At 44.8% G+C, this 22,327-nt stretch overlaps 1 protein-coding gene across 2 annotated transcripts in view; it reads left to right on the top strand.

The window, feature by feature from the left end:
• The first annotated feature begins 401 nt into the window (after positions 1-401).
• The window catches only part of gas7b (growth arrest-specific 7b), a 51,606-nt gene continuing 29,680 nt past the window's right edge, over positions 402-22,327 (top strand). Inside the window, exon 1 of one of the 2 annotated variants that reach the window (XM_074663694.1) lies at positions 402-820. In XM_074663694.1, the coding sequence (XP_074519795.1) occupies positions 641-820 (180 nt within the window). In that variant the 5' untranslated portion in view covers positions 402-640. Of the gene's footprint in view, positions 821-1,393; positions 1,520-22,327 lie in introns of those variants that run through there. The other variant, XM_074663695.1, reaches the window with a different exon arrangement.

Here is a 22,327-nt window from a genome sequence, read left to right as displayed (position 1 = left end):
ACCATTATGATTCTACGGGTAAACATGTATATATATATATATATATATATATATATATATATATATATATATATATATATATATATATATATATATATATATATATATATATATATATGTGTGTGTGTGTGTGTGTGTGTGTGTGTGTGTGTATTTATGGAAACTCAAAAACTATTGTTTTTATTTACTTCTATTATTAATTTCCTTTTCTCGTCTAAGAGGTCTTTCAATCTTTCTAATCTTATCTTATGCATAGTGAGAGTGGATATAAAGTAATGTTTGGTTTGTGTTGGACAATAGGAACTTTGAGCATGCTTTTATTTTGAAGGCAGCAGCATGTGTCCTCTGCTTTGTCCTCCTGCTCTGTTCAGCTTGATGCTGCTCCCTCTCGTATCTTCAGGCGGAGGTTGCTCTGTGCAGTCCATGGTGAGACAGGAGGAGAGGAGGAGCAGAGTGGAGAGCAGGAGGACAACAACAGGAGAACAACCTGTTCACCAACTTCACACACAACTTTCTCTCTGTGAGCAGCTCGAGACACACTCTGGATTTAAACACTCATCTGCTGTAAAAGTTTGTTTTTCTTCACAAGGAGTGGCTTGGACTACCATCCCCATCATCGTCCTCGAGAGTCCAGCTGGAGATGTCCGGGTCTTTCTGTAAGAGTCTGTACCCGTTCAGCGGGGAGCAGCACCAGCAGGGTCTGAGCTTCCAGGCTGGGGAGGTCATCAAGGTGGTCCAGGCTCTGCCTGGGGGCTGGTGGGAGGGCGAGAGGGACGGGGAGAGGGGCTGGTTCCCCTCCAGCTACGTCCAAGTCTTAGAGGTAAGAACCAACAAGTCATCTTCAAACTTAGTCTCTGAATGAGGTCTTTACTTTTTAATCTGACTCTGAACTCTGAGAAAGTGTTTTGACTTAATGATAAAGTCAAGCTCTCAGAGACACACGCACATAGTGACCCGGGGTGAGACACACACTCTGACTCACACACTGACACAGTGTGACACACACACACACACACACACACACACACACACACACACACACACACACACACTGGAAGATAAAGACAGCATTGACAGATGCTCTAATGAATCGTTTTCCCGTGCTGTGGTTATCAGATTAACTCTCACCCCGCTGCCTCGCTGACCGGCCGCACACTTCCTCATTCCACACACACATTCCTGTCATACTCTCAGGTCTCCTCTCTGTGTGAGTGCACCCAGCACGCCGCTCTCCTCCCTGCACACCCACCACACTCCCCTCCTCCTCCCATCTGCCTCCCCCTTCTGCTTGGTAACTCAGAAACACCTCCCACTTTTTAACTTTGTGTGTCCCTGTGAGTTCACCGCTTGGTTTGTCACGACTCCTCCTCGGCTCTGCGCTTGTTTGTGTGGAGTCTCTGCCTGAATGTGGGGAGGCATGAGCTTCTGTCAGCAGAGCAGAGCCATCTGAGTCCAGTCTGGATCTGATATGGTGTATAAACCTGAAGCACATCTCTTATCTCCTCTGGAGGAGTCTGAGGTATGCAGTGAGCGGGTGGGGCAGCAGGGTGGAGCTGCTTCTCTTGGTGGAGGACCTTTCAGTCTGAAGAGGGTGCATCCTGCAAAGGATCATGAACTGGTGTGTGTCTGCAGAGAGCCAGAGGGAAGTGGGTGTTCATTTAGAGAGCAGATATTTATCACAGGTTTATTATTTAATTAGAGCTGAACACCTAATGACACTCTTGGAGCGAGGGGGGTTTACAGTTTCAGATTAAAATCAGGAGATTTGTTGGAGCTGTGCAGCTCCTGTGACCTCGGTGTTCATAAAACTCAGCCCCAGTACTCTGAGGTAACTCCTCTTGATTTAACCCAGAGTGAATCTCAAATCAACCTGAACATGTTGGAGGATTTGTTTCCAGTGGATTGGAAGATTTTTATTGTTATCTAAACAAATGTAATTTTCTTCCTGTATTGGCAGAATTTTTTTACCATGTCAGGCGTCTCTTTGTCTCTAAAAATCTTTATAAAAGACACCTTTCTGGACTGATCCAGTGAATTTGGCTCAAATTAAGTCTAATAACACATTGGTTACTACAAATAAGACCAAGACTTGATTCGATTTCAGTTTTTATGTGGTGTATGAGCTGTTGACTGGCTTATGGAAAGATTGACTACAGTGTCTGACACGGAGAGTAATGTCTTGGTGACCTCTGTCAGGATCAAAGAGTCTACAAGTTCAGGATCAGGCAGTTATTTTCAGCCTCTTTGCTTAGTGCTTGTTTTTTGCAGCACACTTATGAACTCAGGTTCTTTATGATGCAGAGTGTTTCATTTGTTGCATTTGTTTCTGACTTTTGTATGTCTTTAATTTGCATCTTTCTCCTGAAAATAATCCTTTGGGCTGTCGTTGTGTGATTGCGTCAGTCAGCCAAAGTATCTACTCTTTGTCTTTCTGGGCTAAACATTTATCCAGGTAGGACAAGGTGAGCCCTGCCTCAACATGATGTTTGGAAGAAACTACAACTACCAGGGTAAAGCTTGCCTCAGTTTATGGGAGAAAATCCTCCACAATCCAGTCCATGGATGATAAGACGACTTTATGCAGTCTTTTAAGGCTGCAGACAAACAGGAGATGACAGAGAACATGTGAGTGTGAGGGAGGAAGAGAGGGAGGGAAGGAGCTTTGTGTCTTTTCTAAACCCTGTCAGTCCTTCAGCTGCTGCGCCCCTCTGTAGAAAACACTGATGCTTCAGATAAAGGCTCGGCCCTGAAGCTCCAACAGCACACTTATCTGATTCTCTTCAGTTTGAGGGGGAATCTGTGTGTGTGTGTGTGTGTGTGTGTGTGTGTGTGTGTGTGTGTGTGTGTGTGTGTGTGTGTGTGTGTGTGTGTGTGTCTGTCTGTCTGTGGTCTGTTGCTTATGTCAGATGTTTGTGGTGATGGCTTCAGTTTTTTACCGCTAACCCTGCTTCCTGCTTTGTGTGTGTGTATGTGTGAGTATTTGTGGGGTTTGGGGGGTGGGGGTGCACACTCTGGTTTGTTGTGTTGGGTTTTTACCTGATTACTCCAGGCTTCTGCTCCGTGTATATGTTAATGGCATGTTTCACTTCAAACAGCATTGTGCACAGACTTCCTGAAGGGCAGAGGCAAAAAGAAACTAAGGTACACGCAACAACTTATCACGGGGCTGCAAATTTCAATATGTTAAACAGGGGCATGACAGCAGAGGCTAAGGCTAACCCTTTTGCCACCAAGGCAGCATTTAGCTCCATTTTGTCTTCACTTTGATATGTTTTTACGACCAACACTCGATGCAAGATTTTGCTCCCTAGATAGCACTTCAGCTAGTGTTTTTGTTCTCAAGAGGCACTTAGTGCACATTGTGGCTCCCAAAAGGGCACTTTAGGGTAAGCTTAGACTCAACAGGGCACTAAAGCATGTGCTGTGGCTCCCTAGAGGGCACTTAAACCTGTGTTTTGGCTCCCTAGAGGAGAGTTTATCCTGTGTTTTGGCTTCCTAGGGGACTCTTTAACCTGGGTTTTTGCCCCCTGGAGGACACTTTAACCAGTGTTTTTGGCTCTCTAGAGGGCACTTAAACCTGTGCTTGGCTCCCTAGAGGGTACTTTAACCTGTGTTTGGCTCCCTCGAGGGCTCTTTAACCTGTGTTTTGGCTCTCTAGAGGACTCTCTAAGTTGGGTTTTTGCCCCCTGGAGGACACTTTTACCAGTGTTTTTGGCTCCCTAGAGGAGAGTTTATCCTGTGTTTTGGCTCCCAAGAGGAGACCTAAACCTGTGTTTTGGCTCCCAAGAGGAGACCTAAGCCTGTGATTTGGCTGCCTAGAGGAGAGTTAAACCTGTGTTTGGCTCCCTAGAGAACACTTAAATCTGTGTTTTGTCTCCCTAGAGGAGAGTTAAGCCTGTGTTTTGGCTTTCTAGAAGAGACTTGAACTTGTGTTTTTGCTCCCTGGGTGAGACTTGAACCTGTGTTTTGGCTTCCTAGAAGACACTTAACCCTGTGTTTTGGCTCCCTAGAGAGACTTTAGCGTGTGTTTTGGCTCCCTAGAGACTTTAGCGTGTGTTTTGGCTCCCTAGAGACTTTAGCGTGTGTTTTGGCTCCCTAGAGAGACTTTGGCGTGTGTTTTGGCTCCCTAGAGGAGACTTTAGCGTGTGTTTTGGTTCCCTAGAGGAGACTTTAGCGTGTGTTTTGGTTCCCTAGAGGAGACTTTGGTGTGTGTTTTGGTTCCCTAGAGGAGACTTAAGCGTGTGTTTTGGCTCCCTAGAGGAGACTTTAGTGCGTGTTTTGGCTTCCAAGAGGGCACTTCAGTGCACACTTTGACCAAGGTGGGCACTCAAGTGTGCATTTTTGCTCCTAAGAGGGCATTTCAGTGCACATTTTATGTTTCAAGAGGGCTCTCGAGTGCCATTTTGGCTCCCAAGAGTACTCTCTGCACACATGCACATATTTTGCTCCCAGAAGGGCACTTTAGTGTGTGTTTTAGATTTTCTCAGACTTTTCTGAAGTCGAGCTTTAACCCTTTATATCCAGACTGAGAGTCCAGATAAGCTAACAGGAGTCTGATGAAGACCATAAACCTGTCCCTCCATAAATACGAGTCTAGCTGAGAGAATATGAGGAGGACCTTACTTTATCAGTGCTCCAGGATCTGTTCCTGCTCTCTAACATTTTTGTTTTTAGACTATAAAACCCTTATTCTCAGGGCTACCTGTAGAAGAAATGCTTTAAATGCAGGGCCGCTTTTAAACTCAAAGGTCATGCTGTGATGTTAGATTAACATCGTGTAGTATTCTGAGTTATCCTGAGAGTCCCTCCCTGATTCTTGTTTCCAGCTGTTAAAAAAACATGAACGCTGCGTCTAACTCAGAAAGTCTGACTCTGTCCTCTGTTGGTCTGTGAAGCATCATCAGCTGACAGAAGCTGTGCATCAGGTTTCATTCAGAAACTGGAAAGAAGAGTCTGACCTCCCACTTCCTCTGAGCTGAGGTAGACATAATGAAACCTCAGATTTCCCCGCGCTCTCTGAATGTGTCATCTGTTGGTTGATCTGACGTGCTGCGGTGCGATGGCATAATGCAGTGATGTGATTTTGAAACAGAGAACTCTTCACTCATTCCTCTTTCTGGTTATTCAGGCTCTCCAGGGTGCAGTAAGTCCTGGCCCTAAAAGTCCTGAATGATGAAGAAGAGGTGCTGCTGTTCCTCCATCACCTCCATCCGCTCTCAGAGATCTGCTCAGCTGGTACAGAGAACAATGCAGCTCTGATCAGCCTCTGTTGTCATCCTCAGCGTCGGGTTTTGTTCCACAACAGAGTGACTCATTCAGGACCTGCTGCTGTCTCAGAGACAAAGCTTTATTCTCACACACTGATGCACGAGAGTTAGCCAGAAAAAAACACCTTTACATCAGCCAGGAGATTCACAGGTCACCTGCTGCAACAGGTTGAGTCAGTTTGTCCAGGAAGGGTTTCTTCAGGAGGAAAGGCACAGAAAGACACAACCACACAGAGACTGTTAACAAGGTTTAGAGTCAGCACATTAAATGTCCTTTACAGCTTTTAATCTGCAAATTCAGCCCTGTGCCTTTCTCACAGTCTCTGTGGGTGTGTCTCCAGATGGTAGCTGGTGTGTTCCCTCTCTGAGAGACAGATCACTGTGACCTGTCCCTCATTGGTGGTCTGATAGAGGACATTAGGTGAACAGAGTGACCTGAGAGGCTGTGTCTCCAGAAGAAAGCGTCTTTGATGAGATGTGGTGACTCATAAACCCAGCCCGTGTTTGGCTCTTCAGTGCTCTGTGTTCACCTAATGAGAGGAAACGCAGAAAAAGTCTTCATGACAAAAGCAGCAGCTGAAACTGTGATGACTCGTTTCCTCGATTCTCTGACTGATGGCGTGCTGACGTCACCCAGCGAGGCTCAATAGAGGATAATTTGTGAAAAACACTTGAATGCTTCAGTGTTTTTTTCAGCTTTTATCAACGAATGAATCGGACTGATTCATTCGTTGATTTGCTCGTTCAATCAACCTGCCTGCGTGGAAGTGATCTGTTAGCTCCCTCCTGTTCACAGCCACTGTCACTGCTTGAGGACAGACGTGTTGGATTCAGGGATTCGCCTGCACCACCTCACCTGCTTCTGTTCACCTCAAAACCAGAATTTCATCTTATGTCAAGGCCAGTTTGGGCTCCCAGAAGCCCGTTCTTTGAGCTATAGCTGGAGGCTGTTTGAGATGATTAAGTATTAACATTAGGATGGCATCGAGGTTTGAATAAAGAGACATTTACAGAAATAAAAGATGCAAACTTTAGTGAAAGATGCCATTAGCTAGGACTAATCTGGTTCCACTTCCTGTTCCTGTCTTACATAACGTCCTCCTGTCAGCTCCTGAGCAGGTCGCCTGCTACTGTAGAGGAGTATATACGGCTAAAGTGGTGACACATTCAGGGTCACAGCCTTTAACGGTTACTCAGAGAGCTGTTAAATACTCTTGCTGCTCTGAGGTAGCGTGTGACATTCCCCTAACAAGGCCAGGCTCTCATACATGCGTTAAAATATCAACACAGGCACTTAACATGTTATGGAGTGCTGCAGCCGAGCGGGCACAGGCGGCCTAAGGGGACAACACCCCCTCCTCCATCAGGATGGATGTGTGGAGTGCAGGTTGGCTCGTCATCTACAGTGAGGTGTGACTTTTCTCACTGAGAGGCCGATGATATGAAGAAAGGCTCAGACTGTGTATCAGTCTGCTGTTATAATGATCCAGTGAGAGCCCAAATAATGTCGTGAACATCCACACGCCTTTCTACTCTCACATTTTACTGTTATTATTTACCACCATCTAAACAGTGTCATACTCCTGTCAAACAGCGTGGTGCTGCTATGACTTAAACGTCCAGGACAGTATTGTTGTTTCTCTGGTGTTTAATTCAACTAAGAGGTTTTCTTACAAATGGTGGTGATAACCATGGACTGTGAAAAAACTGACATCATCTTGCTTGGCTCGAAGAGGTCTCCTCAAGTCTGCTCCCCCTGGTGGCTGGCTGCAGTATAGGTCAAAAACTCTGTCTCCCCAGTCATTCCAGATGAGCTGTGGTCAAACTTTAAAAAAAAAAATACACCTAGTAGAAATGTTTCTGTTATGTGTATGCTGTGGTGGTAAAAAGATATTATTGGGCTGTGTTGTGTTTTCAGTCCTCTTTGTTCTGAAAAGTTTATTTACTTATTTATTTATTTTCATGAATAGTAAAATATGTCAGCCAACAAGAGATTAGACACTCCAGAGGAAAAAAAAAAAAATTTGTCTCCCAGCTCCACTCAAATTCTCTCTGAGTCCCTCATAGTCTCTATGGCACAGACTCTGGCTAAACAATGGCGGAGCCTGTGACAGGGGAATCAACCATACAATGGTAACAGGCAAAGCCACATTTATACACATTTTATAAACAGTCTATCGTGCAAAAATTTTTCAATTAAAAAAGATTGGAGTGTCGCATACCACTTTTTTCAGACCGATACAAGTCAAAGTACATCCTACTGAGAACTCACCGGCCCTCATTTATCAAACCCGCGAGTAGCCAAAAATGGGTGTACGCTCCTTTTCACGCACAGATCAGCTTTTACCAATCTGCACGTGGGCGTTGGGTGTGCTCAAATCCCACGCCAGGTCTGAGTTCCTGTACGCAAGTTTCATGTCAGTGGGGAGCAGGGTGCAGTGAGGGAAATCCATCTGTAGAGGAAAGTTATCAGATCATATAAGCGCAAAGTATTTTCAAAATGATGTCTTAATATTTAGATCGTTGAATTAGATATGACACCAAGAATGTTTCTAACATTTCACTGTTTTTCCCAATCTATAAAATACTTTGCTATGAAAGAGCAGCCCGAGTTGTCAGATGATTTCTCCATTTAAAAATGTGTTTCCTCTATCGGTTTACTTAAAAAAAAAAAAAAAAAATAGAGAGGCTTGTATTGCTTTCTAATGTACTCTCATCTTCATGATAAAGCGTCCGCAGAGAACATTCAGTCGACACTGGATCAAACTTTTAGAACAGATTTTTTTCAAGGAAGCTCTTTGATTACAGGATTCACTGTGAAGATGATTGTTTCACTCCTCGTAATATTATACAAACGTGAGCTGTGTGTGAAAAAGTGACTATTTCATAACAAAGGACGTTAATTTACATGAGATCACAACCTATGAGCTCGACTCGTGGTACCAATAATCATAAAACTCTGGTCTACCCATGCGTAATTGCTCACGATGGACACACTTCAGCTCCACTCCCTCCTCAGTCAAACACATTTTTTTAAAGGCAACTTTCCACGTTTCTGGACCCAAACAGAAACAAGTAATAATATCATGGCTTCTAACAGTCAGACTTAACCATTGAATCAGGTAGATTTCCAGGTGTTCAACGGTTCTTTTTTTTCCCAACAAGTCTATTTTTATATCTCTGCAGCAGTGAGTAACATCACTGAGTGTTTTTAATAAAGCTGAAAACAGCAGAAACCCACTCTGAGCCCCTGATGCCTCACCAGGTGGAGGATCAGCTGTGTTATGAAAGTACAGAGCTGAGTGTGTGCGTGTGTGTGTGTGTGTGTGTGTGTGTGTGTGTGTGGGTGGGGGGCTTCATGCTCTGGATGGTGATTCATGCTGGTGTAATCCCTGACGTGGCGTGCGGGGGTCTGACCACCGCCGTAGAGCCAGGTGCTTCCCCTTCATGGAAAATTAACCCCGCCCTCCTGCTCTGATGTCACCACCACAGTCATCTCTTTCCAAGGAGAGCTGTGGTGAGGAGTGCTGAGGAGCTGTGAGGAGCTGGCTGTGAGGTATTAGCTGAAAAGCACCTTGGTAACCACGAGCTGCTGTTTGTGTTGACACCAGAGACAGCTTGAGGTTTTTACACTTTAGAGGGCTGAGAGGAAGGGGGCAACAAGCTCAGAGGAGCTGGGGAGGAGTGTGAGGAGCTGAGCGGTGTGAGGAGGAGAAGTGTGTATCCAAGCTTTAAAGCAGCTATGATTGGTGTAATGATCTAAACCTGGAGCTGCGGTGGTGAAACTCTCTGCTCTGAGCTTTAATCTTTGCTTGTAGTGAACTCCAGCTGAGCTATTTTCAGTTACGGCTTCAACAACATTATTTCACTTAAAGGGTAATTACAGCTATTTTCAACCAGGGCCTCATTTTCCAACTTTTCTCATCATACCAGAAGAATCTACCCCAAAACCAGGTCCAAGCTGCTCTGCAGACTCTTAAAGGGATCAGGGGCCTGAGCCATGGTTTGGACCCTGATCTGGAGTGGGCAGCTGGTCTAAAGCAGTGACAAGAGAGAATGCATTACATGATTGAGATTACAGACTATATGTTTACTGTGATTCATAACTTACAACAGGAGTTTGGAGGGGAAACTCCAGATCATGTGACCCAGCACAGCAGTATGTACACACAGCAAACCACCGGCATGCACGCTCAGGCTCATGTGTTTAAAGAGAGGGGCACAGAGAGCTCACATTGAGCTGGTGTGGAGCGATGGGAGCTCTCTGTGTGAGCTGAGTGAAGCAGGCAGGGCTCAGCCGTCTGTCCAGACTTTCCTGCATGAGTGGGTTTCTGCTGTGAGTGGGCAGGTCTGAGAGTCAGAGAGGAGACTGACACAGAGCCACATCTGATGATGAAAACATCACATAAAACTACACACACACACGTCTGCAGAAACATTGTGTATCACAGTCTCACGTCATTATGTTGTGAGCAGAGAAGGAGCTGGCTGCAGATATTCACATAAACTGAACGACACAAAACAGCCTCTGTTAGCTGCTCACACACACACACATAAACACACACACTTAGACAATAATGACAGTTTGTGTGCATGTTCAGTGTGTATGTGCATGCTGTAACATCCATGTGCCTCTCTCTTTCTCCTCCTCCTCCTCCTCCTCCTCCTCTCAGAGTGTCTGAAGAGTGCTCATGTGGGAATGTGGCTTCGCTTCAGGCTCCCACATCTGCCCAAACCAAAACAATGTCTCCCAAATAAAGATACGCTCCACAGCCCCCATCGCTCCGCTTCCTCCTCCCCATCTCACTCTGAGGCTCTCTCCCACTCTCCTCCTCCTCCTCCTGACACATTCCTCTCCCTGGGTCTGGTGGTCAGTGGACGTGTGAGGAGTGCCGCTCTGTCTGTATTTCTCACACTGGGCTGAGGTGATCTCAGAGGGCTAAGACCTGTGAGCTCCAGACCTCCTGTGAGAGCTGTTTAGCCTTCAGTCTGCTGCGATGACAGCAGTGAGGGGATGTAAATACGCTGCTCTCTGCTGTCTGTGTGTGAGCCAGTGTCTTTGTTTGGTGTGGGTCACTGGAGGAATGTCGGTCACCAGCACAGAGAGCTCTATGGTGGACATCAGCAGCAAAGACGCTGACGTTTTTACTGAGACCTCTTTGATAATATAAGTCTTTATACCGTCTGGTTTATGGTTGTGAGTTACTCTGACCTGTGTCTGTTCACCTGACTGCTGTCTACTGCTGCAGAGGCATGCTCACTGAAGTCATATCACTGATCAAAACCGGTACTCTTGGTCTATTAGTGAGACCTGGTCAGTTTGCACATGTTAGTCACCGAGTGTGTGTGTGTGTGTGTGTGTGGGTGTGTGTGTGTGTGTGTGTGTGTGTGTGTGTGTGTGTGTGTGTGTGTGTGTGTGTGTGTGTGTGTGCACTTCCTGTGGACCTGCTGAGGTGAGGTGTACAGACCACAGAAAGGGAAGGTAAAGGTAAGTGAACAGGAAACAGACACTTCCCCCTGTGTGTGTGTGTGTGTGTGTGTGTGTGTGTGTGTGTGTGTGTGTGTGTGTGTGTGTGTGTGTGTGTGTGTGTCACCTCTGATCCACAGACATGAAGAGTCAGAAGATGGATCACAGTTTACACACAACAAAGTGCAGTGAGTGTCTGCGGCCTGTGTTTGACTCTGTGTGTGTTTACAGCTCAGCTCTGTATGTAAACAGCTGCAGTGTGTTTGCTCCACTGCATATATACACTGTAAAATATCTGTGAAGGGTCTAATCTAGGAGAGCACGTGGTATGGAGAGCAACAGCAGGAGGAGCAGAAATGAGCATGATGATATCCTGAGGAGGGTTTCTGTCTCCGTGAACAGATTTCTGCATAAAGAGCAGCTGACAGCCTGTTCAGGATCAGACATTTAGGATGCGGTCACACTGGCTAATCTTGCCGTGCCTAAGCACGCTTCAGCCGTAAAGCGCGTTTGGAAAGGCCAGTGTGACCGCAACTGTACCGTGCTCAAGCACCATTCCCTTCCTTGCTTTGGCACGCTTCGAAGAGGTGGGCTTCGGCACGGTTTACTTCATGAACGAGCACAAGCACGCGGACAGTGCGTGCGATCCATTACGTATAATCACTGCGAGCGCAACTTTCAACAGTCATTTCAACAAAGCGGGGGTGTTAGGGGGCTGTGTCGGGCTAAAACGACTTACTATAAGTCCTAAAGTCTCTAAAGTTGTAGCAGTGCTCTCTGTGTCTCACTGTGCTGACTCTGATGAGATCATGCTTCATGTAAACAAATGCTTCACGATGACGTAGGCGGGCTGTGCGCGTGTCTGATACCTGCTAAAGTCTGGTTCATATTGAGGTAGTGTGACCGCTGGCCGTACCCTACAGCTGGGGAATGGCGCTGCAGGGGGGCAATCGTGCTTAAGCATGGCACGTTTTGGATGGCCAGTGTGACCGCGTCCTTACACTCAGACACAAATCTGTTTGATGCTGAGTCACTAGATTTCCTGACTTCCTTGAATGCATCAGAAACAATGGATCCACCTCCATGAAAACAAAGTCTTTGCACTTGTGATCAAGGGTCCGTTTCACAAAGCAGGTTTGATGAAAACTCAAAGTCTGATAACTCTGAAATGGGGGACTCTGGGCTTTTAGGTTTCAGAAAGGGAGGTTAATCAAACCTCAGGAAGAGGGTTAACTCAAGCCTGTTTCACAAAGAGGTGTAACTAAAACTCTGTGTCTGTTACTGTGGAAACTAAGTCTCTGGATCTAACCTGGTCTCTGTTCTATCAGAGGGGCGGAGGGGGTAGAGCCAGGGGGCGGTTTTTGCAGCATGGCAGTATTTACACAATCGCCACATTGCATGGAGCAGACCGAGCAAGTTTGCTGTTTGCCAAAACTTCACTGTAAGGCATTGATAGCACTAATAAAATGGCAGAGTGTAGGATACGTCCTTTTGTATTGGACCCCGAGTCAGACCCGGACGGTTCTGCAGCTCAGGAGGAAAAAAATCCACCTGGACATAGATCATCTCAGGATGCTTCAGTGTGGTGAGTCAAACCGGTACTGTGACATGTTTAGTTTATACGTTTATACTCGGCTCTTGGTGGGTGTATCCCTCGGTGGCGGTTGTGTGACTAACTGACTTCACAGAGGAGGAGCTGCTTTATCAGATTACTCCAATAAAAAGAAAGGATCCTTGTGTCGTCATGAAGGTTGAAATTTCGAAGCCAAATGTCAATTACCTATTTTCAGAGGCATCAAATCTCGTTCTAGGATATCAGAAAAAATACAATATCTCATTTTTTGAAAATTCAGGGGGTGAAAGGTCTTATTTTCAAATTAGTTATATTATATGTAAGTATTAAACCAGGGATCAGCATGATGTGTCCCCCTTAACAGAATGTGATATTGATTATAAAGTCATTGTGTGTAAAAACAGCATTATGTTTGGAATAAAACCAATGCACAGTCAAACAGACACTTAATATTTACTCTGCAATGTAAAGCATGTTAAAATGAAGAACCCCCATGAGATTATGCTGAGATTTTACCTGCTTGAACACTTATCATATTTCTTTCTTAGCTGCTGCCAAGTGTGCTTCAGCCCCATAGGATTGCATCTAAATTAAATAAATTAAACTCATTACTATGCACATTAATACGTTTAATTTATATAATTCAAACAGATTGTTATTGAGATTGCAAAGGGCTACATTTATACTCACATATTGACCCGAGCAGCAATGTTCTCCATGCTGCCTCTCCCTCTCTTTCAGCTGCAGCTGTTTCGCTCTTTATTTCTAATAACATGCTCAGACTCTTCAAATGAGTGCATTAAATTTTCTACTTGAGCTGTTGTGGAAATGCGTCCCTTTACTCTTTGTTGCCATGGTCTATCACTGAACCAGGGCTCCATTGATGATGGCTTTTTATGGTTGGGCTGCATAGGCTTAACTCCAGGTGAAACTACTCTGAGTTGATTAAACTAACTCAAATCAGCTGTTCTGAAATTGAAAACTCAGAGTTTTCTATCTCAAAGTAGATCAACTCACAGTTCAGAATTATACTCTGAGTTTATTGAAACTGCTTTGTGAAACAGACCCCTGGTCTGTGTTTGTTTGTGTAGTCAGGCTGTAGCAGGGGTGGGAGTAAGTCACTCACAGCAAGTCTCAAGTTATAACTTTCAAGTCTCGAGCAACTTCCAAGTCAATGTGGTGAGAATCTAGCAAGACACGAGTCAAGTCATACAAAAATCTGATGATCGACTCCAGTTTCCATATTTCAATCAGTAAAGACTGGTGCACAAGGTGAGTTTATTCCAACATAAAGACAACTCTGTAGCAGCTAGACTATTGCAGCTTAGCAATAGTTATGCTGCTACAGGAGGGTCAGGACATTTCTCCATGGCCTTTTAAGCCCTGTTTCCAGCAAGCAGTTCAGTTTGGTTCATCTTGGTGCAAAACACATTTTGTGGCGTTTCCACTGACTAAACCAAGGACAGATCCCCAAATAACCAGGGCGACTTGTCCCAAGTTTTTTGGACCCTTGCCGAAGGGGTGACAGACTGAACTGATCCGATCCCAGAAGGTGAAGCTACAACACTGCAGTCTGTTGGTGGAAAGAATGGTCACCTCCTGTGTGACAGCGGTGGTATTTCTGCGGTATGCTGCACGCATTGCACCATAAAATCACATGATCATATTTCAAAATAAAAAACAACTTATAATCAGAGGTTTATAATTAAACTAGTGTACTCTAACTTTAAAATGCAAATATTCTAAGTTAGGTCTCAAGACATGAAAACCAAGTCAAAGTCAGGTTGAGTCTTTGATCAATGTTGGTAAAGCAAGTCCTCAAGTCCTCAAATTTGCGACACCAGTCAGGTGATGTGACTGGAGTCCCTCACCTCTGGGCTGTAGACCACTCTATGAGCCCAGACCAGGCTCTGCTGATGCTCCTGTATTGTTCCTTTAACACAGATAAAAACCATGAGCTCTTAGATCCAGCTGATCCCACACCACTCTCTGACTTTGAGTGGTTTTAAAGACTGAGTCTCATTCCACATCCTGAGCAGCTCTGGTCATAGATCGTGTTCTGGATCCGTCCAGCTGTTCGCACAGACCCTGACCCTGCAGACTCAGGTCCATAATTTCCACAGGGGTCACCAGAGGTCAGCAAACACACAGCAACACACCAGAGTGCTGCACAGCTAAGCAAGTATTTCACACACTCATGTAACAACACCCACACACACTCTCACACACATAGGCTCTGTCTGTGAGTGTGTGAGTCAGGCCTCGGTCCAGTAATCCGCTCTGTTGAAACTGTTGGTCCTCCTCCACACAAACAGGGAGTGTGTGTCTGATCTCTGTGTGTGTGTGTGTGTGTGTGTGTGTGTGTGTGTGTGTGTGTGTGTGTGTGTGTGTGTGTTTGTGTGTGTGTGTGTGTGTGTGTGTGTGTGTGTGTGTGTGTGTGTGTGTGTGTGTGTGTGTGTGTGTGTGTGTGAGATCTCAGACTGCGACAGTGTTATCTGATGACTCACCTTCAGGACAGGCTGTGTGATAAAGCTGCAGGAAGGCTCAGACGTGAAGAGCTCATGTTGGCGTGTTGCTCACGAGGATCAGCTCTGGACCTGTTCTCTGTGTCACAGTGAGCTCAGGCTGGAACAGCTCTTAAACCCTGGATCCTATGAGCTGTTTCTGAGGAATGACAGCAGTTTGATCTGACCCTGTCCTTCAGGTTGGGTATAGTGACCTGTAACCTGTGAAAACAGACCTCAAGGGGCCAGCCACTCTTCAGGCTGTAACCTCCAGAGAGGAGAAATAAGGCCAGTGTCTAAATCATTTTCATCTTCCTCTGTCCTCCATGGGCTCAAAACATCCTTCAGCTCCAGGTGACTTCAGACAACAAAGGGTTGAACACAGTTAAACACAGAGATTATTGAGATTATTGTCATTGTAACAAGTACAACGAAATTGAAGTCACAGCAGCAATCAAGAAAACAAAAGTAAGAAAGTGTATAGAAAGTGCAAAAAAGTCCATTAGAAAATAGATGCTGACAGCTTGTCCATCATTGTCCAGTTCAGCCAGTCTCCACCTCCACAGGGTCCAGGACTGAGCTTCTTCAGCAGTCTGTTCAGTCTCTGTCTCCTGGATCCTGTCTGCCCACAGCAGGTGAAGTTCTTCCAACATGGGATTGGTGTCTGATGTTAGCTCTGTTAGCCATGTCTGTAAATAGCATGAAGCTACTCTGTCCTCTGGTATTCCCTCTTTTGCTGGGTTAGCACAGCTAGCTTGTCCATCTTATTGGAGATAGATCTTACGTTCCCAATAACGATGGATGGAAGGACAGGTCCATGTCGTCACTTCTTAGGAGACCAGCACGTCGTCCTCACCTCCTCCTCCTCACCTTGTTGGAAGACATCAGGCCTTACACCAGTTAGCATTGACATGCTACAGACTACATGAGTTCACATGTAAACAATGCAGCCATGGTGACATGTAGGATCTCCAGACAAACACGGGAGAAAAAGTAGTAGAAATATCACTGAAGACACAAAAAGTTTGGTGTCTGTGACCAACAATGAACCATACAAAGTAATGATCCACTCCAAAAACAAAGATGACGAAAAAGAGACGAAAAAGATGACAAGAAACAGACAAAGAAGAGAGAGCTGCTGCAACAGGCAGCCATAGCCAACAGGCACCTAGCAACCAAAAACAGAGTAAACAGAGTTACAAATAGTTAAACAGAGTCAAACAGGATGAAACAGAGTTAAACAGAGTGAAACACAGAGATAGAATGATTTGAACCATGATAATCAGAGTTAAATACATCATAAAACCAAGTCTAAACACAGATTTAAACAGAGATAAACAAAGTTAAACAGGGTGAAACACAGTTGATCAAAGTTAAACATGGAGTTATGCCATGGCAATTAGAGTTAAACACAGTTAAACAAAGTTAATAAGAGTTCAGCAAAGTCAATCAGAGTGAGACAAAGTTAATCACAGAGAGAAACATTTTTAAACAAAGAGATTAACAGAAAAAAAGAGTTAAATAGAGTTAAACAAAGTAAAGCAAACAGAGTTAAATACAGAGATAAACACAGAGTCAGAGTTAAATGAGTTGACAAGAGCTAAACAGAGTAAAACAGAGTTATTCAGAGTTAAACACAGAGTTAAACAGAGTTAACTTCAGAGTTATAGATGCTCAGAAAGCAGCCTGAGAGGGGTTCCTCTTGTTGCTCAGATCGTTAAAGTCCAGGTGAGAAACTAATGATGAGGTTTACTACACACTCATTCAGAGACTGACCTCAGAGTTACTCCCTCTGACTGTTTATTTAAAGACTGTTTCCACCAGAATCACACAAATGATCCAGAGTTTTCCAGGCAGCCAGCCAGAGTCACACACATATGCACACACACATGCACACACACACACACACACACATACACACACACACACACACACACACACACACACACACACACACACACACACACACACATCATGAGCTATTTTATTTTCCATAATAAGAGATGCTGTGTGAATGTGTGTGTGAGTGTGTGTGTTTGGGAAAATTCTGTAATATCTGAAATAAAACTCTGGAATCTGTTTATTATACCACAAGGACCAGTGAGGATCTGCTTTCTCCTTTTTTAGTCGCACAAATATTGGACAAGAAATAGTTTCTCTGCAGCGAGGTGACCTTTGACCCCATGGAGGGTCCAAATGTCTGACAGGAAGCAGCATTTAGAGATCCACAGGTCAGAAACCTGAACACAGCAGGTGAGTGTTTTAAAGCTTCAAACCTGATCCATATTCTTTCTGTTTTTTGGTTTCAGTCTGGTGGCTGCTTCTCCTCCATGTTTCCCTCACTGTTATCATTATGGAGGAGCATGTTGTGAGCATGTGCAGATCTCTGCTGATTGTTGTGCTCCTTCTCTCTCTGAGTCTTGATCATTCTATGTTTCCTGCTAGCGGCTCCTCTGCAGGCGGAGGGCGAGGAGCCAGAGGCAGCGTGGAGTTTACGGGGTTAACCATCTGGACGGTTGCATTATTTAACGCTGCATATGTCGAGACAGGCCGGCTCTGAGATCTGTCACTCCTTAGACCGGCGAGGTGCTCCTGTTCTCTCACTGCGCTCGCTTTGTTTTGGTGTGTGTGACAGGAGGGCAGGAGATGGTCACTGTAGGCCTGATCCGTCCTGATGCTGAGGATCTGAGTGAGTCTTCCTTAAGAAACAGACCCTCAGAGGAGATTCAGATTTGAAATGAACTCTTTGCCGTCTCATGTACTGTTTTTTTGCACATGCTCAGTGGCCCTCTGACCACAAGCTGCCCACTCCCATCTGTCTCTGCAGCTTCATGGAGACGTGTGCAGCTCAGCTCCGAGACAAACTGAGCTGTGGTATCATTTCACTGGTGAGCGAACAGGAGCAGGTCCTGAGGAGGCTGTGAGCACAGACTTTCTGTTAATGAATCCTCTGTTTTCGTTCCTCTGGGACAAACGTGACCTGGGGCGTCCTGTCAGGGGCTTGTCTCTCGGTTTCTGAAGACAGGCCTGGAGTGGTTCTCCTCAAGTTTGGCACAAACTGACACCCAGACTGGAGTGAACTCTGAGCAGACTGCTGGTGGTGAAAGGTCAAAGTTCAGGGTCACTGTGACATCATGTGATATCTCAGCCTGAATTCTTCTCCTGTTTTGTGCTGATGTTCAGCTCCTTTGAGATGTAATCACGCAACGAAACAACTTTAACTGCTTGCTGAGTGATATCTCAAAGTGTGTGGACACACTTCATGTTAACGTATATCACAGTCTGGACACGGCTCTGGAGCTGAAGCTGAAACACTCCCTGTAGTTATGGGACTCATTGCTGATGATGGTGAATGCTGTGTGTGCAGCTCTCAGCAGAGTTAGTAAAGATTAGGGATGGGTACCTTTCACATTTGAAACAATACGGTACCGATGCCCAGTTCCTGCCAATTGGTATCGCAACTCAACAGTACCAATTTTCTGTACTTTAGAGCGTGTCTATGTGGTAAAGAATATTAATCTGTTTAATAATAAAATATATATATTTTTCAATTTAACATTTTTATTCAATATATAATATATAACCTGTAATGCTGTGTTCGTGTCTAGCATGGAAAATCTCAAACTCTTCCACCCTCACTTTAACAAGGCTGCTTTTAGATACCTAAACATGGTACCTTTGATTATTCATGAATCGGTACCTGGTACTTTTGACAGAATTCAGTACCTGTGAAAGTACCTAATTCAGTACCTATCCCTAGTAAAGATGTGACATTGCTTCGATGTTTCTTCCCCTCACAGCACCAAGACGTGCACAGACATAATCAGGCGATTACCAGCAATTAAATCTGTCAGCAGCTAATTTCTCCATTGATTTTTGTCTGTGAGGTCGATGAGCTGTCGCAGACCTGTGATTGTGTGACGTGCACGCACCACCTAGCTCTTGTTTGACTCTTAGACGAGACCGATCCTCTCTGCATGTCCAGAAACTCTTCTTCATGACTCTGTGGGTGTGACAGGAGAAGCAAACGTCTGCAGCTTCACTGTAACACCTCACAGTGAAACGTGAGGCAGAATAAAGATGTTTGAAGCAACATGTGAGAATATCTTTAGGACACACTCTCACACACGCAAACGTTCAGGCGATGAAGCACTTCACTTCTCTGTAACTCAATCTGCTGCATCGACTTCTCCTCCTTCAGTTGCTCTTTCAGTAAACAAACAGCTGATCATGTGACTCTGAGAGGATGGAAATAGCTCAGATATGAAATCTGATCGATGAGAGGAGAGATATGTTTGAATAATCCGCTTTAAATCGATCCGATGGAGATATAAAGAATAGATCAGCCGACATTTGTTCTGTCTTCAGGGGAGAGAGCAGCTCTCTGTGTCATTATGAAGATGGTTATTTACTTATCATGTCTGCATGCATCTGGAAGAGGGAACCACGTGCAGGCAGACTGAATCTGCAGGATGTTGTAATGTTTTCACCTAATCCTGTTAAAACTGATTTAAAATAAAAAAGAAACATGAGAACACCAAAACTTTGAAGAGAGCGAGGCCAGCAGCACACACCCACAGCCTCCAACGCCGACTACGTGAACACACTCACTAGCCCAGCAACCACCTGTAGCATCACATTTCTACGTGGGAGAGACTAGGGTGCACCTGATGTTGCATGTTAGCACAAGCTAATCACAGGTATTTAACACATGCCTGGTTAGCAGAAAGCTAACTCACGTTGCTCTTCGTCGTGTGCTGCTCTCCAAGTTCCTGAAAGCAAGTGAAAGTGGAGCCAAGCTTCACCCTCATTTAGGAAAAAGCTTTATCTGATTGGTGCTTCATTTCACTACCTTTGTTTTTCTTCCTCTGTGCTACGTCCACCATCGTAGCTGCTCTGTTTATCTTCTTCCACTCCCTAATCACACAAAGTCGCTTGCGCACTGGGTGCACTGTGATTGGCTGATGTAACCATGCTTACTCTTCACCCAGAAACATCCTGAAACAACCAAAACATTAACATCCAGACAGAGGAGGGGGTAGGTAGAGGGGGAAGCAGATGCAGACACTGACACATGTGAATAGAAACCCAGAGGAGACGATTGAGCAGGATTATACCTAAAAAGATTGATATTTTTTATTTTAGGGAAATCCTGCAGACCCTTCCTCTAAATCCAGCATCAGTCTGGTATCACAGGTGAAGTTCAGGAGTCACTGATTTGGTTTGTCTGGTTTGATTTGTCTTCGTTATATGTATAGACTCTTTAATAAACGTTCTGTCAGAGTAGGAGCCGTCTTTTGACAAACTCAAACCCTCTGTGGCTCGTGAGCCCTGCAGCGATTCTTCTTCTCGGTGGCTCTTAAACCCAGGACCTGTTTCCTCCTGCAGAGTTCAAAGAGTCCACGCTGTGGAGATGTTTCTTTGTGTTTCTGTGACTTCTTTTCATTTCTGTGGGAAATTTCTGGATCATTTGAGCTGATCTGTTTCTCAAAGGCAGTTTCATGATGGACAAATATAACAGTGACCACTGAGACCATCAAAGAGCAAACATGGCCGCCGTGCTGTCAGAGACGCTGTAATTACACGCCGCCGTAACTCAGCCTGCCGTCCTGAGAGAGAGGAGACTCCTCTTCATCTCTCCTCCTCATCCTCAGCTCACAATGACTTCACTGTGTGAGCTCATGCTGCTTTAACCTCCTGAGACTCTTTCAGTTTTGAATCAATACTAACTGCAGCAGGATGAGCTCTGATTGGACCGTAAATATCTATGAGGACGTGTTGGTTCAGAGCTGGTTCTCTCTCTGCGGTGTGGTTTCTGCCCATGATCATAAAGAGCATTCCTGTTTCCGAACACAGACCTCCATCCAAACACAGCTCTGCGGTCCCTCCTCCTCATTTATAACAGTCAGACGAGGAGGACGCAGCCGTCAGCTCGCTGAGAGCCGGACTCCTCATGAACAACAGGTCAGACAGCGCGTCTACAACCTGTCTGCAGGTTTCACTCTGCAGCCTCAGCCAGGGTTACACGCTCAGGTTAACTCATTAAAGGCTGATACTTCTTCAAACACAGTGTTAGTAGATTTAACCCTGTGCTTTGTAAATAAAGTACATGAACTCTGATGTTTGGGGTTTCCAGCTCATCACCTGTTGGTGGACAGATCTGAGCCCGGTGCAACACAGGTGCTAACAGCTCAGCTTCACAACCTAGACCAGTGTTTCCAGATAGGAAATGGAGAATTATTGCACCGGGGACTCAAAATGATCCTATTGTAGATAAATTATTGTACACCTGTCACAACCAAAATAACAAGCTTACTGTTGCACAATAGTAAAATATAGTCAGACTGTGTTTTTAACAGCGGCCTACAGGCACTCACAGCTTTACAGCTTCAGTAGAGAATGGTCATTCACCGCCCCACACCTGATCATTGACTTTTTTTGTTAGTGCTTGATTTTTTTCAATTTCCTTGTATCTTTTGGATTTTCTGTTTTTTTAGAACACTCATTTCTGGGGATGTTCGATACCACTTTTTTTCAGACTTATACCTGTACGAGTACTCATTGATACCAAGTACTGATACTACTTGCACTCTTGACACATAAAATATAACTTCACAGTGACAGACCATTTTGAACAAAGACAACACAGTCACTCTGACATTGAGTCCAAAATAAAACACAAAAAACCCTCTCTGAGGTTATGATTTTTTTTGATAAATTAACACAGTTGCAAAATTAAACTGTCAGAGTTTTGGAATATTTTAAAATAGGCTGAAGTGCAAAACAAAACACTTTTTCTTTTAACTCTCCCTGGTTAATGTGTGAACAGGGCATGACGCACATTTGCTGTGGTATCAAAGCCCAGCAAGTAGCACCGACTACTGGGGAGGAAGATCTACTTAATGTAAGATATTTTTGCATTGAGCACCGGCTGCTGGTATCAGCAACCTTCACGAGCACCAATACCTTGAAAAAAGGCTGGTACCAGCCCAATATCCAATACCGGTACTTGCCCATCCCTGCCCAACAATTACAAAACCAAAGGCTTTACCCTCAGACTCAGAGCCTGCAACAGATCTCAGCCATCTATCAGAAGAGGATTACTTTCCACTTCCGGCCGTCAATCATGCTCGTTGTTCTGCATGTCACTCATATATCAGGCCTCAACCCACTGTGACTGTCTGGAAACATCACACTGTAAAGGTGCCTGCAGGGTTCACAAACAAATGTCTCACAAAAATTATTACATGAAGGAGTCTGCTCTCAGTGAATTTTACTCCTTTTCAAAATAAAAGCTGGTTAAAATGGTTAAACAAAGTTCAGTCAGCAACACTCTCGTCGTAGATTAAACCATTTATTGCCAAATGAATACAGTTAGAATTGGCGTCAAAGCTCTGCTCTTAAAGTATTCCCTGGGTTAGCTGAGCAGCCTGCTCGAGCTTTCCAGGGAGTGCATAACAAACCCCATTCATACATACAGATTAATAGGATACATACATAGAGTCTTAATAGGAGG

Source organism: Halichoeres trimaculatus, unplaced genomic scaffold, assembly GCF_033239565.1.
Source record: "Halichoeres trimaculatus isolate MK-OKI-2021-1 unplaced genomic scaffold, fHalTri1.1 fHalTri1_scaffold_23, whole genome shotgun sequence".
NCBI classification, from domain to species: Eukaryota; Metazoa; Chordata; class Actinopteri; order Labriformes; family Labridae; genus Halichoeres; species Halichoeres trimaculatus.
The sequence above is the reverse complement of the archived record's forward strand: the minus strand, read 5'-3'. Positions and strand labels throughout refer to the sequence as shown.